This window comes from Bufo gargarizans, chromosome 9 (genome assembly GCF_014858855.1).
Source record: "Bufo gargarizans isolate SCDJY-AF-19 chromosome 9, ASM1485885v1, whole genome shotgun sequence".
NCBI classification, from domain to species: Eukaryota; Metazoa; Chordata; class Amphibia; order Anura; family Bufonidae; genus Bufo; species Bufo gargarizans.
The window spans coordinates 74130667-74157448 of record NC_058088.1 but is presented as its reverse complement, the minus strand read 5'-3'; the positions used below and the strand labels follow the sequence as shown (position 1 = coordinate 74157448).

Below are 26782 nucleotides of genomic sequence, written 5' to 3'. Positions count from 1 at the left end.
ACTCTAGCGTTATGTACATTACTCACTTTTGTTATACTTTTGTGTTGTAATTTACATAACCTTAAATAAAAACTATTGAAAAAATTATCATTTTTCGGTTGGTGGTTGACTTTTGTCGGGACTGTAAAATGGTAGCTGCCATTTTGAGCATGACATCCAAAACTAATCAGAAATGTTTCAGCTTTAAAAGAATCAAAATTTTGGAAAATCATATAAATTCAATTTGGGCATAAGTAAATTTCTTTAAATTTGTTTTGTTCTGATTTGTGCAAATCGGCAAACAAATTTGATTAGGGTACAATTTAATGCTACCCATATTTAAAGTAGTTTTAATGAAAAGGGTGAGTGAGAGATTTTCTCATTTTAGAGAGGATCTAGTAGGTATGAAGAGACTTATGACAAATTAGCTTTCGTTCCAAAAGGAAAAGTCAATGCTCAATCTTTCTCAGACTTTGGATTTCATCCGCAAACAGCTATTAAATAATGATTTGTTGTTTCTAATCTTTTTCTCCCCCACTCCTACTCTTTCTCCTTTACTCTGTGAAAAAAATCGACCCAAACAAATCTGAAAAAAATTCTAATCCTACTGAATCATTTTTTTTCATAAATTTGGGTTGAATTTCAATTTTACAAAATTGATTTGCTCATCTCTAATTTGATAAGTTTAGAAAATATTCACTTATCTCTAGAGTAAACCTACATTTTTTACAGAGTTTTCCAGTCTTACCAGACTTACTTTAATGTCAATATAGATGGCTTTTTTTGCTGTGGGATAAGTTTGGAGTGTATATTGATATATTACTGGCTCAGAAACAGAGGGTGGTTATGAATGGTACACACTCAGATTGGGTCACTGCCAATAGCGGAGTACCTCAAGGGTCAGTATTGGGCCCTATTCTCTTCAATATATTTATTAATGATCTTGTAGAAGGCTTGCACAGTAAAATATACATTTTTGCAGATGACACTAAACTGTGTAAAGTAATTGACACAGAAGAGGACAGTATACTGCTACAGATAGATCTGGATAGATTGGTGGCTTGGGCAGATAAGTGGCAGATGAAGTTTAACACTGACAAATGTAAGGTTATGCAAATGGGAAGTAATAATGCAAGTCACCCGTACTTACTAAATGGTAAAACACTGGGTAACACTGACATGGAAAAGGACCTAGGAATTTTAGTGAACAGCAAACGAAGCTGTAAAAACCAAGGCCAATAAGATAATGGGTTACATCAAAAGGGGCATAGATGCCCATGATCAGAACATAGTCCTACCACTTTACAAATCACAAGTCAGACCACAGATGCAGTACTGTGAACAAGGCAGACATAGCACAGCTGGAGAGGGTACAGAGGAGGGCAACTAAAGTAATAACTGGAATGGGGGGACTACCCTGTAAAGATTATCAATATTATGTTATTCACTTTAGAAGAAAGACAACTGAGGGGAGATCTAATAACTATGTATAAATATATCAGGGGTTGGCACAGAGATCTGTCCCATCATCTATTTATCCCCAGGACTGTAACTGTGACAAGGGGACATCCTCTGCATCTGGAGGAAAGAAAGTTTGTACACAAACATAGAAGAGGATTCTTTACGGTAAGAGCAGTGAGACTAAAAGAGTTCAAGAGGGGCCTGCATGTATTTCTCGAGTGTAATAATAATACAGGCTATAGCTACCAGAGATGGGTCGTTGATCCATGGAGTTATTCTGATTGCCTGATCGGAGTTGGGAAGGAATTTTTCCCCTTAAGTGCGGAAAATTGGCTTCTACCTCACAGTTTTTTGTTGTCTTCCTCTGGATCAACCTGCAGGATAACAGGCTGAACTGGATGGACAAATGTCTCTTTTCGGTTTTATATACTATGTTACTATGTATAAACAGTTAGGTCCATATTTTTTTTTTACCTGTTTGCTAAAACATATTCAAGTTATAGTTATATAATGGACATGGACATAAAGTCCAGACTTTTAGCTTTCATTTGAGGGTATCCACATTAAAATTGGATGAAGGGTTTAGGAGTTTCAGCTCCTTTACATGTGGCACCCTGTTTTTAAAGGGACCAAAAGCAATTACTTCATTATTTAATTCTCAATTAAGCACATAAAAGGCCTGGAGTTGATTTGAGGTGTGGTGCTTGTATTTTGAAGATTTTGCTGAGAAGTAAACATGCAGGTGAAACAAGCCATCCTTCATCTGCCAAAACAAAAAAAAAAAAAAACATTTAAGAAATTGCTACACTATTATAAGGGGCAAAATCTACAGTTTGGTACATCCTGAGTGTGGCGAAACCAACCTCGCCACGGTGTTTTGGAGGGGGCTGTTTGAAGGCCTCTTGCCTCAGGATTATGGCCCATGCTAACTTTTGAACCCCTGAACCTATTCAAGTGAATTAACTTGTCCCCCAAGTTATACTGTTTAAATTGATGTAAGTTATATGTATGGACAATGTAACCTCACAAAGTTGTAACAATTTATAATAAGTGTAACTGGTCTGTTACACTGAGAAAGAAAGCACTAGTGACCTCAACAATGCAAAAAGACCTGGAGACCCACAGAAGATAACAGCGGTGGATGATCGCAAAATAATTACCATGTTGAAGAGAAACCCCTTCACAACAGCCAACCAAGTGAACAACACTCTCCAGGATATAGGCGTATCAATATAAAAATCTATCATAAAGAGAAGACTGCATGAAAGTAAATACAGGGGGTTCACTGCATGGTGCAAGCTACTCATAAGCCTCAAGAATAAGAAGGCTAGATTGGACTTTGCTAAAAAAAAAAACATCTTAAAAAAACAGTACACTTCTGGAAGAACATTCTTTGGACAGATGAAACCAAGATCATCCTCTACCAGAATGATGTAAAGAAAAAAGCATGGAGAAGGCATGGTACAGCTCATGATCCAAAGCATACCACATCATCTGTAAAACATGGCAGAAGCAGTGTGATGGCTTGGGTATGCATGGCTGTTAGTGGCACTGGGCCCTAGTGTTTATTGATGATGTGACACTGGACATAAGCAGGCAGATAAATTCTTAGGTTTTCAGAGACATACTGTATACTCAAATCCAGCCAAATGCAGCCAAGCTGATTGGTCAGCATTTCATAATACAGATGGACAATGACCAAAAACATAAAGAAAAAGCAACCCAGGAGTTTATTAAAGCAAAGAAGTGGAATTTTCTTGAATGGCCAAGTCAGTCACCTGAACCAAATAGAGCATGCATTTCACTTGTTAAAGACTAAACTTCAAACAGAAAGACCCACAAACAAACAGCAACTGAAAACCGCTGCAGTGAAGGCCTGGCAGAGCATTAAAAAGGAGGAAACGCAGCGTCTGGTGATGTCCATGAGGTCAAGACTTCAGGCAGTCATTGCCAATAAAGGGTTTTCAACCAAGTATTAGAAATTACCATTTTATTTAAAATTATTGAATATTGAATTGTCCAATTACTTTTGAGACCCTCAAATGAAGGGATTACGTTTAAAAAATGCTTTAGTTCCTTATATTTTTATGCTATCATTTTGTTCAACCCACTGAATTAAAGCTGAAAGTCTGAACTTCAACTGTATTTTAATTGTTTTCTTCAAAATTCATTGTGGTAATGTACAGAACACAAATTAGAAAAATGTTGTCTATATATTAGAATTTCATTTCAAATTAAATTTTGGATATAGTCTAAAAAAGCGATATAGGCACATGTAATGATGCAATGTTGAAAAATGCAGCAACAGCCTTTGACAGACACAGGATGTCTTTGTTTGCACTATTGGGGCTAGCACTTACATATATAAAATACCCTAACCTTATCATTTGGACAGATAGATACATCTAGATCCATGCCCTACTACAAAGATGCCATATGTGGCAAAGATCCTGTAGTGGTTACCATTAATGTAAAAACGCACATTATAAATATAGTAAGTAGTTAAAGGTTTCGGGGGATACTACATCTTCTTATGTAGACTGCCTTAGCGGCCTGAGGAGTGGAGTCTTATATGCTATACATGCTCCTCAGGAATTATGGGAAGAGGGAATGCAAATGAGCTCTTAGCAAGCTCTACCTCTAATGCCACCAGATGCCAGAAAGCTATCTTATAAGACAATGTTTGACCTTTTAGACAGGACTTGGATAATAGAGCTGGTGACATTAGGAGCAGAGCTTGTTAGGAGCTCATTTGCATTCCCTCTTCTAAGTTGATATAGGGACGCTGTTATAAAAAATGATCACATATTAAAAGCCTATGTGTGAATAATCTATGTAATGTATTCTTTTTCCTATCCAGGCTCTTTAACTCCCTCCTTTGTTTGGCCTTTAGTGTTTTAAACGGTCTTGCTTGTCACTCAGACCATTTACTATGACCAGAGAGGGAAAGTCATACATTACACTGATAAGTGCACTGCTCTTCTTTGGGTATCAAGAGCACAACAGAGTTGTTATACTGTCATCCCAATTCTATATATGCAATTATACCACCAGATAGCATTTTCCCCTCATAGCAGCAGTAAACTGACAATAGATTACCTATCTATATAGGCATGTATCTCTCTGTTCTGACTGCTACAGAAGGGCAGCATTGTTTATTTCATTTTCATTGTAATAGTATTGCTAAAATAAAAATGAAAAACAGCCAAATATTCTACTAAAAATAGCTTTCTATGAATATTGAGTTTAAAAAAATACTCTTTTCTGATGGAAGTGTCCCTTTAAGATAAAAGTTATTACCAAAACTACATTTCATACTGCTCAGATGGGTCACTTTTCCTTTAGGAGGGGTCTCTGGTTTGGATGAGATTAGCTAATGGAACAGTGTTGAAAAATGGAACAGTGTTGAAAATAAGTTTCCAGATACCCACTGGGCCTTTTTAATGTGAGCCAATATCCCCCTGATGCTTTTCTGATAAGAAAAATTTAGATAAGGGTATCATTTTAGAGAGGACTAATCCCTTTACGTTTAGTATTCAATAAATTTGACTTTTTAGGAAAAATTAGACCTGCAGAATAAACATCGAGGGTGAAAAGGTTTCATTATGAAGGAGAATTCACCCCCCAAAAAAATGAAGTTCTTTAGATCTCTACGGAAGACCTAAATGTAGAAAAGTTATACATATGATATGGAAAAGACCTCGTTGTCTATTAAATATTACATGGTGGCCCCAGTGAATACTTTTAACTGCCTTTCTAAAAATATCTAAAAACCTTTGCCTTGAAATCTTGGTTTAGTGCAATCTAAACCATTGGTATGTTCGAAAATATTGTCGTAAAATCTGTACAGGGTACGTCTTAATAATGCAGGAAATCCCATGAGAAATGTTAAACAGATGCTTGCTTGCTCTAATGAACATGCCCTATAAATATCCTTTGTAATGGTCAGCATGATTCGGAGGGAAAAAATCATTGAAACATTGCAGGCTGCTGATAACTCAAAACTTAAAAGACAGTTATTAAATAAAAAATGTCAATACTCATGTCTTTGCAAAAAAAAAAGAACATTTGAGACTGATTACGCTGTTTATATTGAAAGAGAAGTATGAAGTCTGTATCTTTAGATCTTTTATTGAGCTGTGAGCTCGGCATCAATAGCTGCTGCTCAACTGTAAATGAAAATTGATTCCAGATCTAACCCTTCAGTTACAGTGCTCCTCTAATCCAAACTAACCCCTTTAAACAGCAAAGGAAAGCATATATAATGGAATGCTTGGTACAACCATAAATATCTCTGATGTGGCAGAGGCACAAGCACTGTATTACGCCTAAAGCCAATGAACAAGTTGGGACCAAATGATAATGGCAAGCAGGAAATGTCCTGGAGAACAAGGTAATAGCAGGGAAGATGGATGAAAACCAATATATTAAGCAGTACAGCTTTAAACTTATTTAAAAAATGATGCAATTTATGATCTGCATTATTTAAATTTTTGCATACACATTTATTTTATCTATTAGACAAAGCAAGATCCAAGAACCCAAAAAAAGAAACTGAGCCAGGCGCAACATAGGGTAACGCCAACCAGAAAATATACTAAAAAGGATTACATAGAGGCGTGTGCTCACCTTTTGCTGTTGTGAGAAGTCACAAGCATAACAGTGTGAAATGATGCTGGCACTAGTAGTTGCAGGAATTTGGATATCACAGGGTACTTGTGGATATGGGACCACCCTGCATGTAGAAGCTTACCAAACTGCCTCTTACAAGAAAAACTGTATCCTTTAAAGGGGTTTTCCAGGGTCCTGATATTGATGACCTATTATCAGCATAGGTCATATATATCCAATTGTTGAGGATCTGAAACCCCGCACCTCCAGTAGTCAGCTGTTTCCTGCAGTCTTCTGCCCCCAAACTAGATCTTGAATGGAGCAGGAAACAATATGTTTATGCATGCTAGTACATCACAGCACTTTAAGGGAACCTGTCACCTGCAAAACGCATATTAAACCGGCCACAGTACCTTCCAGTATCCTCCAGTGTGTTGCTAATCATGTTTTTCTTTCCTCTTTGTGTTTCTTCATACTTTTTAAAAATGCTGTTTTGGCGCTGTCTCCGGGTCAGGCTTGAAGTTCAAGGAGGCAGCAGCCTCCTTGCTTCAAGTAAAGCTAAGCCCGCCCCTTACCCCTCCTCTCTACAATTAGATGGACATGCTGCCGTGATGCCGGGATCGCACTCTTCTAGCGCATGCGCAATACGCTGCCTCTTACAGCACGATCCTCACTCAGTCACCTGCATTTTGCTGACTGCAGATGCGCCGGACAGTTCGATCGCGCACGCGCTCGGCCGTCATGCTGTAACAGGCATCACGGCAGCATGTCCATCTAATTGTAGAGAGGAGGGGTAATGGGCAGGCTTAGCTTTACTTGAAGCAAGGAGGCCGCTGCCCTCTTGACTTCAAACCTGACTCGGAGACAGCGCCAACCGACATTACAAAAACGTTTTTAATAAGTATGAAGAAACAAAATGAGGAAAGAAAAACGTTATTATCAACACACTGGGGGATACTGTAAGGTACTGTGGTCAGTTTAATATGCGTTTTGAAGGTGACAGGTTCCCTTTAAGTGTGCCATGTACTGTAACTTGCACCCATGATGATATGACATGTTGTGACAGTATGTGATATACCATGTACGGCCTTTAGGCCACTGTGAGATGCTAGTGAGGGAATGGTCCTTAAAGCGGTTATCCAGGAATTTATATTGATGACCTATGCTTTGGAAAGGTCATGAATATCAGATTGGTGGGGGTTCAACATCCATGACCAAAGCTTATTAGCTGTTAGAAGAGGCCAGTGCTCCATGAGCGTCGCTGCCTCTTCCTAAGCCATATGACATCACTGTACATGGGTCACCTGGCCTAGTTGCAAGATCTATCATCATTATCAATTCCTGGATAATCCGCTTTAATTATGTAGTGAGAGTCCTGAGAGCACATGGCTTGGCAATTAGAAATTATAAACTGCAGTGCTCTGCAGACCCCATGATCAAAAGCAGTCAGTAGTAGCAGGCAGGGTGTAAAACAGAGAGCTGGTGCTGCTGCTGCTGGAAACCAAGTCAGCTTATATCCCTGCAAGTCGCCAGCTAGATAAGTGGAGGTAATCGGTACTGGAAATAAGTGTACAACACCTCAGGGGCTATCTATGGTATCTGGGACTGACTACTGCAAAGGAGCTGATGTCAGAGCTGAAGGCTAGAAAGAAGCCACCCAATCCATGCATCCTGATAGCAGCCAAGGTCTGTGAAAGATTAGCCAGCCTGCAGCCAGTATGCAGTATTTAGTGACAGACTGTGTGCAGTATTGTGTGTAAGGACATAATATTACTGTTGTGGATGTTTGCAGGCGCTGTGAAGTCAGAGATATCTCAGCCTGGGAGCAACTGTTAGACACTGTTTAGAATCGTGGTGCTGAGCCGCATTGATCGAAAGCCATGGTGATCAATGCAGATTCAGCCATTTTCATTGTTACTACCTTGAAGAGAAAGTGAGTTATTTCTTCTTTAAGGGGATGGAGTTATATTTGTCTGTTGGCATTTAATGAGACAGTGCACCTAATGATCCTGTTGCCACTATCTAAACCTATGCTCTTACTGAGAGCCTGTGACCACTAAGCCTGTTGCCTGTCAGACTGTCCTAACTGTAAGCTTGCTGGCCAATGTGAGTCAAGTAAAGACCTCATTTTGTAAGTTGCCACTGTGCCCAACTGGTTCCTTCTGCCATCTTAAAGTGGTGAGCCATGCACACCATCCGGGGTAAAAAGATTCTGTTCAGTAAGGGTCTGACCACTCCTTACATATTACATGTTTTCTCGTTTATTTGAGCATTGCATAATAACGCACAATTATGCAAACAAATATGATGGCAAAGCACACTTTCTGAGTATATATATTTCTGATATGACCATCTAGTCTCTTTCATGCAACATCATTCTAGGGACAGATGTTCCTAGTCAACGACAGCTGCTCCACTGAAAATCCTACAACATAAGCCTATAATAGTGGCTAGCACTAAGTTTCAGCTTATTTTGCAGAAGAGATTAGCTATTACATATATCTAGAGCTGTGTATGAATTATTCTGTAAAGATATTTTTATAACACACATACAGATGGTGTGTAAGCGTATGGTAGGACTTGCTGAAATAAATATTAAAATAAAAAGATACAAATATCAGAAGTCATTTTAATAAAATATCCACTCTGAAAATATTCTAGCATTAGATTGTATGACAAGTTTCTCATGTTTTATTATTCATGTCAGAAGTTAGTTCAACGTTTCGTTCTCACAAGTGTAACATTTTTGAAACACATCTTGCAGTGAAATTGTTAACTGTGGCCAAATTTAAACAGGACCTGTCCTCTCTCCTAACTTGTCTGTTTTAATAGCGTCTTGCATTCTCCATGCATCTTTTCATATAACTCTGTGTTGATCCTTCGCTCAGTTTTTTGCTACTAGAAATGTATTTATGAATCAGCAACTGGGTGTCACTTTTGAGGGGTGTCCCTACACAGTCTGACCCTGTCCAGTTATTGTCCTTGCACAGTCTGACCCTGTCCAATTAGTGATGCCAGTGTCAGACTGTTCAGGAACTCACCTTCCCCTGGTAACAACCGGTGGCTGATTCAGTAATAAACTTATAGTAGCAATAACTGAAGAATGAAACAACATAACGAGTTATATAAAAAGATGTTCCAGAATTGCTCTTGCACAGTGAATTAAATTATTTTGTAAAATAGACATGTCAGGAAGGTGACAAGCACAGTTTAAGATAAAAAAATGCATTATTTAGTATTTTATATAAATATAAGGCAAATACAATGTTATAGAATTCATATTGGCATCGTCAAGAGTAGGTTAATCAAACTAAACATTACACATTTCAATCCTATTTCCTAGGGATTTGTTGCCTTAGAAATTGTATTTCTTAATGACAGATGACGTACAGAAAGCTATAAGTATTATTACTAATTAATAAAGTAATCTGTAGTCTGTAAGGTCAGACATTGTAGTTTACTTGATTTGTAGTCAACAAAGTCCAATTAGTGTAACTATGTGGAGGTGTATTTAAGTAACGGTACCTGTTCGCTGTCTTCCTCGTCACTGCTCAGCTTTAGATCATCTTCAAGCATGCTATGTAACAAAAGGAAAATATTAATAAAACATCCATTAGACAAATATTATATAAGACAATTTAGGTTTATGCTTGAAGGGGTTCTGTAGCTTTTTCTCACTGATGATCTATCCTCAGAATAGATCATCAGAATCTGATTGGTGGGGGTCCGACACCTAGGACCACCACTGATCAGCTGCTTGAGAAGGCAGCGGAGTTGGCATTAGCGCCGTGGCCTTCTCGCTGTTTCTCACAGGTCCAGTGATCTCACAACTGCCATCACCCCGTTCATATCAATGAACTTCCAGAAGATAGATCATCAGTAAGAAAAAGCTACAAAACTACTTTAAGGAATCTGCTGTCAGAAAAAAAAATCTATTGTTTAAATTCTATTTTTATGCTAAGCATTGTTTTTAAACAAATTTGGTATTTTTTTCCTTTCCTCTTCGCATTAAAAATTATGAAATATTGGAAATATTGCATTTTTCACACTGGTCAATGAGCACTTCCTGAACACTGAACATTTACTATTTTGTTGCGTTCACTTTTCAGCTAGTGCTATGTACACAGACTGGGTCAGCAGTCATATCATTATCATCAGAGGACAGAATTATAACAAACAGTAATGTATCTGTTATTAGACTGGAGACATATAGCACAAAATCATATAATTGACGAAAACAACCACAAAGTTCTTCTTTACTTTCCCTTTCTACACATGGACCATGCGTCTGAATGTCACAGAGCATGCCTACAACACAGCATGCTCACTGCTCTTAATGTCAGTTATTTTCAGATTTTTCTAATTTCTAATTTGTAAAGTAAAGCCCTAGTACTGTAGTTGCATAAGCTTATACAAGATGGCTGCCCTCAGAATAGAATACACTATAATATTTTTTTAATTAATACCATATAATAAAATAAAAACTGTCAAGAATTGTTTTGTATTAATGGGTTGAATTCCAAAAAAGGGTTCAATTCCCCAAAAAAGGCAACATCTATTTGTATGATCCAGAGATCTTGCCATTCTTTGCTCTTCTAGATGTATGACAAGCTGACAGCTCAAGTGGAGTGTCTTTACTGCTGCAGATAATGGGGCGTGTCCATTCTGCTGCAGCTCTCTCCCTATCACAGCTCAGGAGGCGTGTCCATGCTCTCCCTATCACAGCTCAGGAGGCGTGTCCATGCTCTCCCTATCACAGCTCAGGAGCCGTGTCCATGCTCTCGCTATCATAGCTCAGGAGTCGTGTCCATGCTCTCCCTATCACAGCTCAGGAGGCGTGTCCATGCTCTCCCTATCACAGCTCAGGAGGCGTGTCCATGCTCTTGCTATCACAGCTCAGGAGGCGTGTCCATGCTCTCGCTATCATAGCTCAGGAGTCGTGTCCATGCTCTCCCTATCACAGCTCAGGAGGCAGTTGGATGAAACTGAGCATGTGCAGCCATCTCAGTGAGCAGGTCAAAAAATGAAGAAAAAAAAATATCAGCAGGTGGTGCTATACAGCTTATTTGGCTTCGATTTGTGTGTGAGTTATTCAAAACTTATACTACTCTTAGTAACAATTTAAATAGTAGAATATTGAGTGAAATAAAACATATTATTATCTTAATAATAATGTACTGTCATAACTTCTTCATATACATATAAGGCATAATAAGAGTCAAAAAAACCAAAAAGGGATACATTCTTTACATATCAGTCCCAATACAGAGCTTAAAATCTATATGGCACATTTAGAATTATAGTGCAAATACGAGGTGTCTGGAACGGGAGCTGCTGCGCATATGTTCCTATGCTCGCTCCTACATTCTTGGCCACCAGAATGGCTTGTACTTTTTTATATAGAGAACAAGCAGGACCACCGCTGTTGGATTGCAGGGTGGTCATAACCATGGAAACGAGCAGTGTATAAAGTGATGGAAAAATGAATCAAGCCAGCAAAGCACAATACATTAGTAAGTGCCTTGTATTGACTTTCTTTACATGATAAATGCCATTTGCTGACGTTAAACAACCCCTTCAAAGAAGAAATTGCTTGAAGCTATAGTAGTGTGTTCTGCATTCCACATTGCTTCAGTCTATTTGCCTCTTTTACCCACAGATGCCAATCTTATAGACAGCTGCAGAGATCATAAATATGCACATTTCCACCAAAAAATGTCTTCTACATTTTTTCACTTTATGAATGACCTTTAGCGCACGATGGCATAGACAGACAATCAATTACGTGTTAAAACCTTTGTCTAATGACTTCCCATTCTGAATGTTTGCAGACAAAACAGGGGTTGTGAAGTGTCTGAAACTTTCCTCCATATCATATATTCTGCCGATGCTGTAAGATCTATCACCAGCTAACACCAGCTTGATCTGAACTGACAAGCCGGCAGAACTATGCCATATGTCAGTAGACTGGCGGAGTACAGATGTATCACTCTTTTAAATGCGGATGCTTTAAAAGTTGAGTGAGTTAACTAAGACTCCTCTGGTTTGAAGGAATCCCCGACAGTGTATTAAATCTTGTTTTATTTCCGTCACTCAATAAAGCTCCTGCCTTCACAATGCATCGGTACAGATACGTCTGTATGTCAGCTGTAAACAAATGTTACCAGGCACGCAAGAAACCATGGCATGCCCCATCGCTGCCACACTTCATTACACGACAGGGAACAATTAACCTTTTTGACTCGTATTAATCTGGGAAATGAACTCCTCAGGTAGGAAATGCTTAAACGCCAAGATTTTTTTTTTACTCAAGAGACGACAAAGAAAAGCCATTGGTAGGGAACATTCATATCAGTTACTTGGTCTATGTTCTTAAGGTGTAACATCATTAATAAATGATATATAACAAAAAAGGAAACAAAACAGCATCAAACTGTAATATTTTGTTTTTTTAAAGGAAATGGCATTAATAGAAGTTTATTAGGGTACGGCCACACGGTCAGGTTTCCTGAAGTAGTTTTGGAGCCAAAATCAGGAGTGGATCATAAAAGCAGAGAAAGTGTAAAGGACAGATACGACTTTTCCTCTCTTGTTTAAAGGATAACTGTCATATTTTATTTTATTTGCTAGTTTATTAGAGCTAGGCATCTATACCTGAGTAAGGCCTCATGCACACGACCGTTGTCTGCATCCGCGTCCGTTCCGTCATTTTTCACAGTTTAGCGGAGGTCCCATTAATTTCTATAGAGCTGTGAAAAAAACTGATAGTCCTCAGTTTTTTCTCCGCGTCTATGATCCGTGATTCCAGTCCGTCCAAAAAATATAACCTGTCCTATTCTTGTCAGTGGAAAACGGAGGACGGACCCATTCAAGTCAATGGGTCCGTCAAAAAAAACGGATGCACAACTGGTATGTCATCCGTGTCCGTGTCTGTTTTTTTCTACAAGACCTTGGTGCAATAAAATTACACTTTTTATTACCCTTCCTTTTTTTCCCCTCTGTCAGACAAAAAAAAAAAAGGAAGACACAAGGAAACACAACTGAAGCAAAATCGGACCACTGAAGCCAAATCACTGACAGTGAAAAAACACTGTTGTGTGCATGAGGCCTTAGTCTGTCAATGATTGCCAATAAATCTGTAATTACCTTATAATAATAACAGCTTTCATTAATCTCCTCTGTCCCTTTCCGCTGCTCCCTTAAAAGACCGTTGCTATGGATCATCTGTCTCCGGCTAGGAAGACAGAGAGGTGGTCCTTCACACTGCATGCCTGCATTAGGCTTCAGAGTGAGGAGGCGTGTCTCTCAGTAATACAATCTGATTGGCTGGCAGGAAGCTGCTGGCTACAGCAAGCTTGTACGTAAAGTGAGTGAATGCAGTTTTGGCCTCAGAGAACTGGCAGAGGAGCCATCTTGAGAAGATCCTCAAAATGTAGGATTCAAAACTAACTAAGGGGAAAACTCAAGAAAAACTGTGGTAAGTGAATAAACTAAAGATTGCTATATGCATAATGCTGCAGCAGTAACATATGCTAAAATTGTTTGGTTTTTTTAAATGAAAATATGACAGTTATCCTCTTATTTACTACTGGTTTTGGCTTCTGAAACTGCATGCAGAAACCTGACCGTGTGGATGTACTCTTAAAGAGAACCCTGTTGGGGACAGAGCGATATGATTGTATAAATCCATGTGGTGCTACATAAATAATGGAGACTACACAAAAATTAATATTAGGAGGGTCCATTATCATTTGGGGTTGTTTTTGTGTCAGTTTTAAGCCTGGCTTTGATTTTTGTGCTGCCAAATTTATGAACTGGTGCACCTTAATAATAACTGTGGCGTCAGTGTAATGTGGTTTACACCTTTAGGTGTAAAAATTGATGGGGGCATGCCGCCTGGCATGGGTTGCGACTTTTTTGCAACTTTTGCAAAAGACACACATATGTAGTAAATGACCCATAACACAGGTCTAATCTCACTTTTAGCTGTAAAACATAGACCACTGTGAAAAGTGGCAAGGATCAGGAAATGTCGCAGTTGCCATAGAAATGTCGCAGTTGCCATGACTTGCAACTTTTTCATGCCACAAAACTGACAAATCTGATTTCATAAATGATCCCCTCGGTGGGTAAGAGTTATCATAAATATGACAAAACATAAAAGATTATAATCATCATATAAGGAGTCACCAATTTCCGATTCTGGTTCTCACAACCCTAGGACACTGTGCACACCATCACCTTCTTTATTTACCTCTTGTTAATACACTTTAATTCCATGTCTTTCTGGTGCACTGTCCCTCATTTCTCAGCCTTACAAGATTACTCTGCATAAAATGTAGGAAATATATTTGATTCTTTATAGCAAACACGATGCCTAGAGGGAGCAGTGAATTTATATTACATTAAATAGAGCCTTTACTATAAATGTCACACATCTATATACAGGAGGGTTGCTGTGTACAGAAGAGCTGTCCAATTTTTTTATGTTAAGGTAGTATGAATGTAACCAAGAGAAATATATTGGTTACTGTTTTAGAGTCCACATTTTTATTAATACCGAAATGATTTCCATTATTAATATCACATTACATAATTGTAACTACATGATATTTTTGTGTTCAATATTACATAGTTACATAGTTAATACGGTTAAAAAAAGACAAACGTCCATCAAGTTCAACCAAGAGATAGGTTGGGACGCGAATCCCAGAAGGATATTGAGCGATAGTTGATGATAGCGAGACATGAAATCAGTATGCCCTCCTCGCATGAATTTCCTCAGAGTACTCTGGTTTCATCTCACACTTAAAAAATGTACTTATAGGATAATATAGAACTTAGATTGTAAACCCCAATGGGGACAGTTGAGTGATGACAATCTGTGTAGAGTGCTGTAGAGTATATTGGCACTCTTTATCTTTGCATTGATGACTGCCAGCATGAGAGAGAATAGATCTCAGGAGAAGAAATGAAGATACACTGATACATGAAATCTAGAGAAGGCAGTGGCATCCTGGACACAGACCTCTCATCAAGCAAGTATTACTGGGAGAAACATATCCTCATGTGGAAAGTCTGAAACTAGGAGCACGTTGCAAACAGGATATCAGGGAATACAAAAATTATTGAAGGAATTAAGACTAAAAAGTCACTGTACTGTCACACTATTTATATAGAATGGTGTAGCTAGCACATTTTTAAATCCCTTCATTTAAAAAATAAGCCTACATTCACCTGAAAAAAAAGCTTTAAAGTCATCATGACGAGGGTTAAGCAAATCCGAACTGTAAAGTTCGGGTTCGTACCAAACTTTAGGATTTTTGGACCCCGGACCTGAACCGAACTTTTCATTAATAGTTCGGGTTCGAGTTCGGTGTTTGGCGAGTTAATGGCACTTTTTGAAAGGCTGCAGAGCAGCCAATCAACAAGCGTTTAACTCGTGTGCCCTTAGAAACCATCACAGCCATGCCTACTAATGGCATGGCTGTAATTGGCCAGTGAGCATGTGACCCAGCCTCTATATAAGCTGGAGTCACGTAGCGCCGCACGTCACTCTGCTGTTAGTAGTGTAGGGAGAGGATGCTGCTGCTGTGAGGGAGAGAATAGGAAAGAATCTGTTATCAGAAGTGCTTGTTAACTCAGCAATCTACAGCGAGATTACCCTGCCCTGAGCCCAGTGACACAGAAAAAGTTAGTTAGGTGGGCGTCGGTTGCCATTTTGTGCACGTTCAAGATAATACATTTTGGGTCCTTTGCTGAATTTGTGATAGTCAAATACAAGCCGTAGAATACTGCAGTTATATTCTGGGTTTAAAAAAACACAATTTTTTTGCAATACCCTACATCTGGGGCCTTTGCTGCATTTGTCACAGTGAAATACAAGCTTTAAATACTGCTGTTATACAGGGAGTGCAGAATTATTAGGCAAATGAGTATTTTGACCACATCATCCTCTTTATGCATGTTGTCTTACTCCAAGCTGTATAGGCTCGAAAGCCTACTACCAATTAAGCATATTAGGTGATGTGCATCTCTGTAATGAGAAGGGGTGTGGTCTAATGACATCAACACCCTATATCAGGTGTGCATAATTATTAGGCAACTTCCTTTCCTTTGGCAAAATGGGTCAAAAGAAGGACTTGACAGGCTCAGAAAAGTCAAAAATAGTGAGATATCTTGCAGAGGGATGCAGCACTCTTAAAATTGCAAAGCTTCTGAAGCGTGATCATCAAACAATCAAGCGTTTTATTCAAAATAATCAACAGGGTCGCAAGAAGCGTGTGGAAAAACCAAGGCGCAAAATAACTGCCCATGAACTGAGAAAAGTCAAGCGTGCAGCTGCCAAGATGCCACTTGCCACCAGTTTGGCCATATTTCAGAGCTGCAACATCACTGGAGTGCCCAAAAGCACAAGGTGTGCAATACTCAGAGACATGGCCAAGGTAAGAAAGGCTGAAAGATGACCACCACTGAACAAGACATACAAGCTGAAACGTCAAGACTGGGCCAAGAAATATCTCAAGACTGATTTTTTAAAGGTTTTATGGACTGATGAAATGAGAGTGAGTCTTGATGGGCCAGATGGATGGGCCCGTGGCTGGATTGGTAAAGGGCAGAGAGCTCCAGTCCGACTCAGATGCCAGCAAGGTGGAGGTGGAGTACTGGTTTGGGCTGGTATCATCAAAGATGAGCTTGTGGGGCCTTTTCGGGTTGAGGATGGAGTCAAGCTCAACTCCCAGTCCTACTGCCAGTTTCTGGAAGACACCTTCTTCAAGCAGTGGTACAGGAAGAAGTCTGCATCCTTCAAGAAAAACATGATTTTCATGCAGGACAATGCTCCATCACACGCGTCCAAGTACTCCACAGCGTGGCTGGCAAGAAAGGGTATAAAAGATGAAAATCTATTGACATGGCCTCCTTGTTCACCTGATCTGAACCCCATTGAGAACCTGTGGTCCATCATCAAATGTGAGATTTACAAGGAGGGAAAACCGTACACCTCTCTGAACAGTGTCTGGGAGGCTGTGGTTGCTGCTGCACGCAATGTTGATGGTGAACAGATCAAAACACTGACAGAATCCATGGATGGCAGGCTTTTGAGTGTCCTTGCAAAGAAAGGTGGCTATATTGGTCACTGATTTGTTTTTGTTTTGTTTTTGAATGTCAGAAATGTATATTTGTGAATGTTGAGATGTTATATTGGTTTCACTGGTAAAAATAAATAATTGAAATGGGTATATATTTGTTTTTTGTTAAGTTGCCTAATAATTATGCACAGTAATAGTCACCTGCACACACAAATATCCCCCTAAAATAGCTAAAACTAAAAACAAACTAAAAACTACTTCCAAAAATATTCAGCTTTGATATTAATGAGTTTTTTGGGTTCATTGAGAACATGGTTGTTGTTCAATAATAAAATTAATCCTCAAAAATACAACTTGCCTAATAATTCTGCATTCCCTGTATTCTGGGTTTCAAAAAACACAAATTTTTGCAATACCCTACATCTGGGGCCTTTGGTGCATTTGTCACAGTGAAATACACGCTTTAAATACTGCAATTATATACTGGGTTTAAAAAAAAAAACACCTAATTTTTGCAAGATAATGAATTTTGGGTTCTTTGCTGAATTTGTGACAAACTTTAAATACTGCTGTTATATTCTGGGTTAAAAAAAAAACACCAATTTTTTGCAATACCCTACATCTGAAGCCTTTGCTGCATTTGTCACAGTGAAATACAAGCTTTAAATACTGCAATTATCTTCTGGGTTTAAAAAAAAAACACCTATTTTTGGCAAGACCCTACATCTGGGGACATATTGTTAGCTGCAGCCAGACTATAAGTAGCAGTACACTGGAAATCTCCGGACCCTCCCAACATACCCCACTGGGTACAGAAATGTGACTAGTTGTACCGCCTCTGGGACACCCGCACCTCTCTCCAATTCGAGAGAATCTGGAAACCATGGCAAACGTACAGACATTTCTCAGATAACTAAGTTCCTCACAAAAGGCTAAATGAAGCAGATCTCGAGTTGTACGTATTGGCTCCAACCAGACGGTTGAGGCCTTCTAAAGACGAATAGAATATTATGACAATTTGTGTAATGCTCTCTTATTCCAGCGAGACTGTATAGAGAGATAAAGACCTACACCAATTTACTCTAACCTCCCCCTCTCACCCTCCGACTTCCGTCCCCGTCCCTGGTTATTTTCCACTAATGTCTGTCATATATTAGATATTGTAAAACGCACGTCGATAAGGTATCTATATCAAACCGATAATTGATTGTAAACCATTACATTGACAGCATACAATAGATATGTTATTGCGTCAATTACTTATTACATTTCATATGGCAGATATCTAAACATTTGTTATTGAAGATTATAATGTGAAATCCTTAATAAAAATAATTTTACAACATAAAAATACCCATTTTGGGCAAGATAATACAATTGCGGCCTTTGCTGCAGTTCTGACAGTCCAATACAAGCGTTAGATACTGCTGTTATATTCTGGTTTAAAAAAAACACCCATTTTGGGCAAGATAATACATTTGCAGCCTTTGTTGCATTTGTGACAATCAAATACATATTTTAAATACTGCTGTTATATTCTGGGTTTAAAAAAAAACACACATTTTTAGTAAGACCCTACATCTGGGGCCTTTGGTGCATTTCTGACAGTCCAATACAAGCGTTAGATACTGCTTTTATATTCTGGTTTTAAAAAAACCCCACCAATTTTGGGCAAGATAATAAAAAAAATTCTGATAGTCCAATACAAGCGTTAGATACTGCTGTTCTAGTCTGGTTTTAAAAAAACACCCATTTTGGGCAGGATAATACATTTGCGGCCTTTGCTGCATTTCTGACAGTCCCATACAAGTGGTACATACTGATGTTATTTTCAGGTTTTTAAAAAACACCCATTTTGGGCAAGAACCTACATTTGAGGCCTTTGCTGCATTTGTCACAGTCAAATACTACCAGTCAATACTGCAGTTACATTGTTGGTTGACAAATGAAAATGTTTTGGGACCGTGAAGTAATTGTATAAAATTCACCTGTCACACTGTTGTGTGACCTCAAAACATTTTTCCTCTTTATGACACCAACACTGCTTTACTCTCAGTGAACTTAATTGTTGACTATTGGCGGTTACATTGTTGCCTGACATAAACCATCTGTTAGTTTGGTAGGTGAACGCAAAGAATGAGGAGAGTGTCAAATAAGGGACGTCGCCCCAGTCGTGGTGCTGCTGGTGGAGCTCCTGTTGCAGGTGAGAGGACGTGGTCGATTTGTGCCTGCTACACACACAAGTGAAACACCTTCATCAGGTGCGAATAGGCAACAGAACCTTCAGCGTTACTTGGTAGGGCCGAATGCCGCTCTACGAATGGTGAGGCCAGAACAAGTACAGGCAATAGTAGATTGGGTGGCTGACAGTTCTTCACAATTCCTTCACATTGTCTTCCACCCAGTCTCCTGCTGAAATAGTTGGCACCTACAGCCCATGTCCATCAGTCCTTCACCTCACCCCCTTGCAAATCAGCCAAACAGTCTGAGCTCCAATTAATGGTGCAGTGTCTTCTGCTTTTTGATGACTCTGCTAGTAGGGTTTCCCAGGGCCATCCAGATAGCCCTGCCCCAAAAGTGGAAGAGATTGAGTGCACCGATGCCCAACCACTTATGTTTCAGGATGAGTACATGGAAGGACCACCACAGCACGTCTCGGATGATAACGAAACACAGGTGCCAACTGCTGTGGCTTTCTGCAGTATGCAGACCGACAAGGAGGGCAGGGGTAAAGAGTGGGTGGAAGATGATGTGGAGGATGATGAGGTACTAGACCCCACATGGAATCAACGTCATGCGAGTGACATGTGCAGTTTGGAGGAAGAGGCGGTGGTCGCACAGAGGCACCAGCACAGCACAAGAGGGAGCAGGGTGCAAAAGCATCTGTTACATTCTTGGATGACATTTTACCATTTTTGATGTGAATAATCCCCTGCTCTGCATAGGTGACAGGGACCTAAATTTAAAAAAATCGTCTGTTACATTCTTAGGTGACATTTTACCATTTTTGCCGCATACAAACCCTTTCTCTGCATAGGTGCAGGGAACTAATTTTTGTAAAATCGTCTGTTCCATTGGTGTGTGACATTAACCCATTTTTGCCAATGAAAAAACCCCACTCTGACGCGCGCCCCCTCCTTTCATTCGATCCATCCGCTTTAACAACTTGTCCCACATTTCCACTCGATCACATTTCAGCAATTGACCTCCCTTGGATGTGGTATCCCTTTCTCACGCTCCCTCTCCGGCATGGAATCCTGATTCCCTGATACCCGTGATCAACATGGTAGGCACATAAAAGAACATCAAAAGTTGATACAGAAGATATACAATTGGATCATGGACATCACAGGGATGTGCGATCAGGCAGAAGTTATCTAGAGTCAACAAAGCAGCAGCAGGGCCTCTCCTGTCTAACGTTTCCAAATCCAAAATACTCCAGTGACATTCCGTGTAATTTTTTATTAATCATTCCAATAACAGGGCATCTTAAGAGTCCTGTATTGTTATTTATCGTCACTACCTCCCCAAGTCAAGAGTGGGTAATTGCCGCGCGCACCCTCCTTTACTTTGATGCTTCTGCTTCAATAATTTGTCCCACATTTCCACTCGATCACATTTCATTTCATCTATTGACCACCCTTTGAAGTGGTATCCCTTTCTCAGGCTCCCTCTCTGGCATGGAACCCTGATTCCCTGTTACCCGTGATCACCATAATAGGCGCAGAAAAGAGCATCAAAAGTTGATAGAGAAGATATCCAATTGGATTAAGGCCGTCACGGGGACATGCTACATGGTTGAGCAGTATGTGTACACACGCCTACATGTACTGACTGATGGGTCTGCCCCCTTCAACTTCTGGGTCTCCAAATTGGGCACATGGCCTGAGCTTGCCCTTTATGCCTTGCAGGAGCTGGCCTGCCCTGCAGCCAGTGTATTGTCTGAACATTTGTTTAGCATGGCAGGAGGGGGTTATCAAAGAGAAGAGCAGCCACTTGTTCACAGCCAATGTGGACAAGCTCACGTTCATTAAAATGAACCAGGCAGGGATCCCACAGGAATTGTCCGTACCTTGTGCAGAATAGACATGTATACCAGCCTCACCCAGCCATTGTTGTACTCCAGCGCATTTTCTCTTTGTTTTATTTTTTATATTTCCCAATGTTTTAGGGTCTACCCAAATTTGAACAAGAATAAATACATAATAAAATAAAATACAAAAACAAAAACCAATGTTGGCTACCTCCTCCTCCTCCTCCACCGCAATTTCCACCTACACTGCCACATCCACCGCATCCTCAACCTCCTCCTCCTAGATCAAGATTTTTATTTTTATTTTTTTCATATTTAATGTTATTTTAAGTCATTTCTAGAGTTGAGCGAACACCTGGATGTTCGGGTTCGAGAAGTTCGGCCGAACATCCCGGAAATGTTCGGGTTCGGGATCCGAACCCGATCCGAACTTCGTCCCGAACCCGAACCCCATTGAAGTCAATGGGGACCCGAACTTTTCGGCACTAAAAAGGCTGTAAAACAGCCCAGGAAAGAGCTAGAGGGCTGCAAAAGGCAGCAACATGTAGGTAAATCCCCTGCAAACAAATGTGGATAGGGAAATGAATAAAAATAAAAATTAAATAAATAAAAATTAACCAAAATCAATTGGAGAGAGGTTCCATAGCAGAGAATCTGGCTTCCCGTCACCCACCACTGGAACAGTCCATTCTCAGATATTTAGGCCCCGGCACCCAGGCAGAGGAGAGAGGTCCCGTAACAGAGAATCTGTCTTCATGTCAGCAGAGAATTAGTCTGCATGTCATAGCAGAGAATGAGGCTTCACGTCAGCCACCACTGCAACAGTCCATTGGCATATATTTAGGCCCAGCACCCAGGCAGAGGAGAGAGGTCCCGTAACAGACAATCTGGCTTCATGTCAGCAGAGAATCAGTCTGCATGTCATAGCAGAGAATCAGGCTTCACGTCACCCACCACTGCAACAGTCCATTGTCATAAATTTAGGCCCAGCACTAGTGTTGAGCGGCATGTCCCATATTCGAATTCGCGAAATTTTGTGAATATTCGAAAGAATATTCGTAAAATATTCGCGATTATTCAAATTCGTTATTATTTCGCATATGCGATAATTCGAATTTTCGCATCGCATAATACATATGCTATGCAAAATTCACATGTGCGCTAATGAAATCGCCTTACGAAGATTCGCAACTCAATTCAATCACTAATGTATGAATGCAATGCCCTTTGCCTCTGTTCTGGGACAAGTGTAGATATTCGCATGTGCGCTAATAAAATCGCCTTACGAAGATTCGCACCTCAATCACTTTCTAGGGAATGTGAGACTTTTGGGAATCAATCGAGATACAGTGGGGGGTGATGACAGTAGTTGACAGAGTACAGATCAATGTAATCTGTAAGGTGGAAAGTAAAATAAAAAATACGAATTTTCGTTAATCAAATTTTACGAAGTTCTACGTATTCGCGAATATGGTGCTATACTATATGAATGCACAGGCCTTTGCCTCTCTGTTCTGGGGACAAGTGTAGATATTTGCATTTGCGTTAATAAAATCGCCTTACGAAGATTCGCAGCTCAATTCAATCACTAATGTATGAATGCAAAGCCCTTTGCCTCTGTTCTGGGACAAGTGTAGATATTCGCATGTGCGCTAATAAAATCGCCTTACGAAGATTCGCAACTCAATCACTTTCTAGGGAATGTGAGACTTTTGGGAATCAATCGAGATACAGTGGGGGGTGATGACAGTAGTTGACAGAGTACAGATCAATGTAATCTGTAAGGTGGAAAGTAAAATAAAAAATACGAATATTCGTAAATCGAATTTTACGAAGTTCTACGTATTCGCGAATATGGTGCTATACTATATGAATGCACAGGCCTTTGCCTCTCTGTTCTGGGGACAAGTGTAGATATTTGCATTTGCGTTAATAAAATCGCCTTACGAAGATTCGCAGCTCAATTCAATCACTAATGTATGAATGCAAAGCCCTTTGCCTCTGTTCTGGGACAAGTGTAGATATTCGCATGTGCGCTAATAAAATCGCCTTACGAAGATTCGCAACTCAATTCACTAATGTATGAATGCAAAGCCCTTTGCCTCTGTTCTGGGACGTGCCGATATTCGCATGTGCGCTAATAAAATCGCCTTACGAAGATTCGCAACTCAATTCACTAATGTATGAATGCAAAGCCCTTTGCCTCTGTTCTGGGACGTGCCGATATTCGCATGTGCGCTAATAAAATCGCCTTACGAAGATTCGCAACTCAATTCACTAATGTATGAATGCAAAGCCCTTTGCCTCTGTTCTGGGACGTGCCGATATTCGCATGTGCGCTAATAAAATCGCCTTACGAAGATTCGCGCCTCAATCACTTTCTAGGCAATGTGAGTAAGATCTGAGCTGTTGGACCTTTGGGAAACAATCAATTATATGTGTACTGTAATTTTGTGGGGGGGGGGAAAAACAAAAAACGAATATTCGTTTTTACGAATATATAGCACTATATTCGAAATATTCGCGAAATCGCGAAGTTGCGATATTCGCGAAAAAAATTTGCTTTTCGAATATTCGCGCTCAACACTACCCAGCACCCAGGCAGAGGAGAGAGGTCCCGTAACAGACAATCTGGCTTCATGTCAGCAGAGAATCAGTCTGCATGTCATAGCAGAGAATGAGGCTTCACGTCAGCCACCACTGCAACAGTCCATTGGCATATATTTAGGCCCAGCACCCAGGCAGAGGAGAGAGGTCCCGTAACAGACAATCTGGCTTCATGTCAGCAGAGAATCAGTCTTCATATCATAGCAGAGAATCAGGCTTCACGTCACCCACCACTGTAAGAGTCCATTTTCATAAATTTAGGCCCAGCACACAGGCAGAGGAGAGAGGTCCCGTAACAGAGGATCTGGCTTCATGTCAGCAGAGAATCAGTCTGCATGTCATAGCAGAGAATCAGGCTTCACATCACCCAACATTGGAACAGTCCATTGGCATATATTTAGGCCCCGGCACCCAGACAGAGGAGAGGTTCATTCAACTTTGGGTAGCCTCGCAATATAATGGTAAAATGAAAATAAAAATAGGATTGAATGAGGAAGTGCCCTGGAGTCCAATAATATATGGTTAAGGGGAGGTAGTTAATGTCTAATCTGGACAAGGGACGGACAGATCCTGTGGGATCCATGCCTGGTTCATTTTTATGAACGTCAGCTTGTCCACATTGGCTGTAGACAGGCGGCTGCGTTTGAGGCCTAGTATTTAGGCGCTGGGTGACCGGTATGGATTTAGTGACAGAATTAGACTTGGAAATGCACAGAAGCGTGTGTGTGTGAAGTTATTCTGAATGACCCAATGTGCACCTTGAATATTATATACCCTTTTAGGGATAGATTTCAAATAGCTCTGATATAGCAGAAACCACTAAATTATGAAATTGCTAAATTGGGAATTGTACTTCAACCCAGAACAAAAAATGTGCTTTGACGGACACTAAATATCTTGCCCAGCAACAACAGTACAGCGGTGGGTAACGAGAGATTTAGAGGGAATTAAATTTGAGGCCTAGTATTTAGGCGCTGGGTCACCGGTATGGATTTAGTGACAGAATTAGACTTGGAAATACACAGTAGCGGGTGTGTGTGAAGTTATTCTGAATGACCCTATGTGCACCTTCAATATTATATACCCTTTTAGGGATAGATTTCAAATAGCTCTGATATAGCAGAAACCACTAAATTATGAAATTGCTAAATTGGGAATTGTACTTCAACCCAGAACAAAAAATGTGCTTTGACGGACACTAAATATCTTGCCCAGCAACAACAGTACAGCGGTGGGTAACGAGAGATTTAGAGGGAATTAAATTTGAGGCCTAGTATTTAGGCGCTGGGTCACCGGTATGGATTTAGTGACAGAATTAGACTTGGAAATGCACAGAAGCGTGTGTGTGAAGTTATTCTGAATGACCCAATGTGCACCTTCAATATTATATACCCTTTTTGGGATAGATTTCAAATAGCTCTGATATAGCAGGAACCACTAAATTATGAAATTGCTAAATTGGGAATTGTACTTCAACCCAGAACAAAAAATGTGCTTTGACGGGCACTAAATAACTTTCCCAGCTACAACAGGACAACGGTAACGAGAGATTTAGAGGGATTTAAATTTGAGGCCTAGTATTTAGGCGCTGGGTGACAGGTATGGGTTTAGTGACAGAATTAGACTTGGAAATACACAGTAGCGGGTGTGTGTGAAGTTATTCTGAATGACCCTATGTGCACCTTCAATATTATATACCCTTTTAGGGATAGATTTCAAATAGCTCTGATATAGCAGAAACCACTAAATTATGAAATTGCTAAATTGGGAATTGTACTTCAACCCAGAACAAAAAATGTGCTTTGACGGACACTAAATATCTTGCCCAGCAACAACAGTACAGCGGTGGGTAACGAGAGATTTAGAGGGAATTAAATTTGAGGCCTAGTATTTAGGCGCTGGGTCACCGGTATGGATTTAGTGACAGAATTAGACTTGGAAATGCACAGAAGCGTGTGTGTGAAGTTATTCTGAATGACCCTATGTGCACCTTCAATATTATATACCCTTTTTGGGATAGATTTCAAATAGCTCTGATATAGCAGGAACCACTAAATTATGAAATTGCTAAATTGGGAATTGTACTTCAACCCAGAACAAAAAATGTGCTTTGACGGGCACTAAATAACTTTCCCAGCTACAACAGGACAACGGTAACGAGAGATTTAGAGGGATTTAAATTTGAGGCCTAGTATTTAGGCGCTGGGTGACAGGTATGGGTTTAGTGACAGAATTAGACTTGGAAATACACAGTAGCGGGTGTGTGTGAAGTTATTCTGAATGACCCTATGTGCACCTTCAATATTATATACCCTTTTTGGGATAGATTTCAAATAGCTCTGATATAGCAGAAACCACTAAATTATGAAATTGCTAAATTGGGAATTGTACTTCAACCCAGAACAAAAAATGTGCTTTGACGGACACTAAATATCTTGCCCAGCAACAACAGTACAGCGGTGGGTAACGAGAGATTTAGAGGGAATTAAATTTGAGGCCTAGTATTTAGGCGCTGGGTCACCGGTATGGATTTAGTGACAGAATTAGACTTGGAAATACACAGTAGCGGGTGTGTGTGAAGTTACTCTGAATGACCCTATGTGCACCTTCAATATTATATACCCTTTTTGGGATAGATTTCAAAGAGCTCTGATATAGCAGGAACCACTAAATTATGAAATTGCTAAATTGGGAATTGTATTTCAACCCAGAACAAGAAATGTGCTTGAACGGACACTAAATAACTCGCCCAGCTACAGCACTAGGGACAGATTTAGCTGGATATAAATTTGAGGCCTAGTATTTAGGCGCTGGGTGACCGGTATGGATTTAGTGACAGAATTAGACTGGGATATGGCCAAAAAATGAACAGACTATTGCTGGTTAAATGCACTTGGTGTGACAGCTTCACCCTGATGTAGGCTTTAGCCAAAAAACAACCACACCATTGAGGGTTAAATGCACTTGGTGACAGGCGCAGCTTGCCCCTGATTTTGTATAT

General features: G+C 39.9%; 1 protein-coding gene across 1 annotated transcript in view; it reads right to left on the bottom strand.

Moving 5' to 3' along the window:
* AFF2 (AF4/FMR2 family member 2) overlaps nt 1-26782 on the bottom strand; it is a 614371-nt gene that overhangs the window by 135723 nt on the left and 451866 nt on the right. Inside the window, exon 8 of the mRNA XM_044306720.1 lies at nt 9577-9628. Within this exon, the coding sequence (XP_044162655.1) occupies nt 9577-9628 (52 nt within the window). The remainder of the gene's footprint in view (nt 1-9576; nt 9629-26782) is intronic.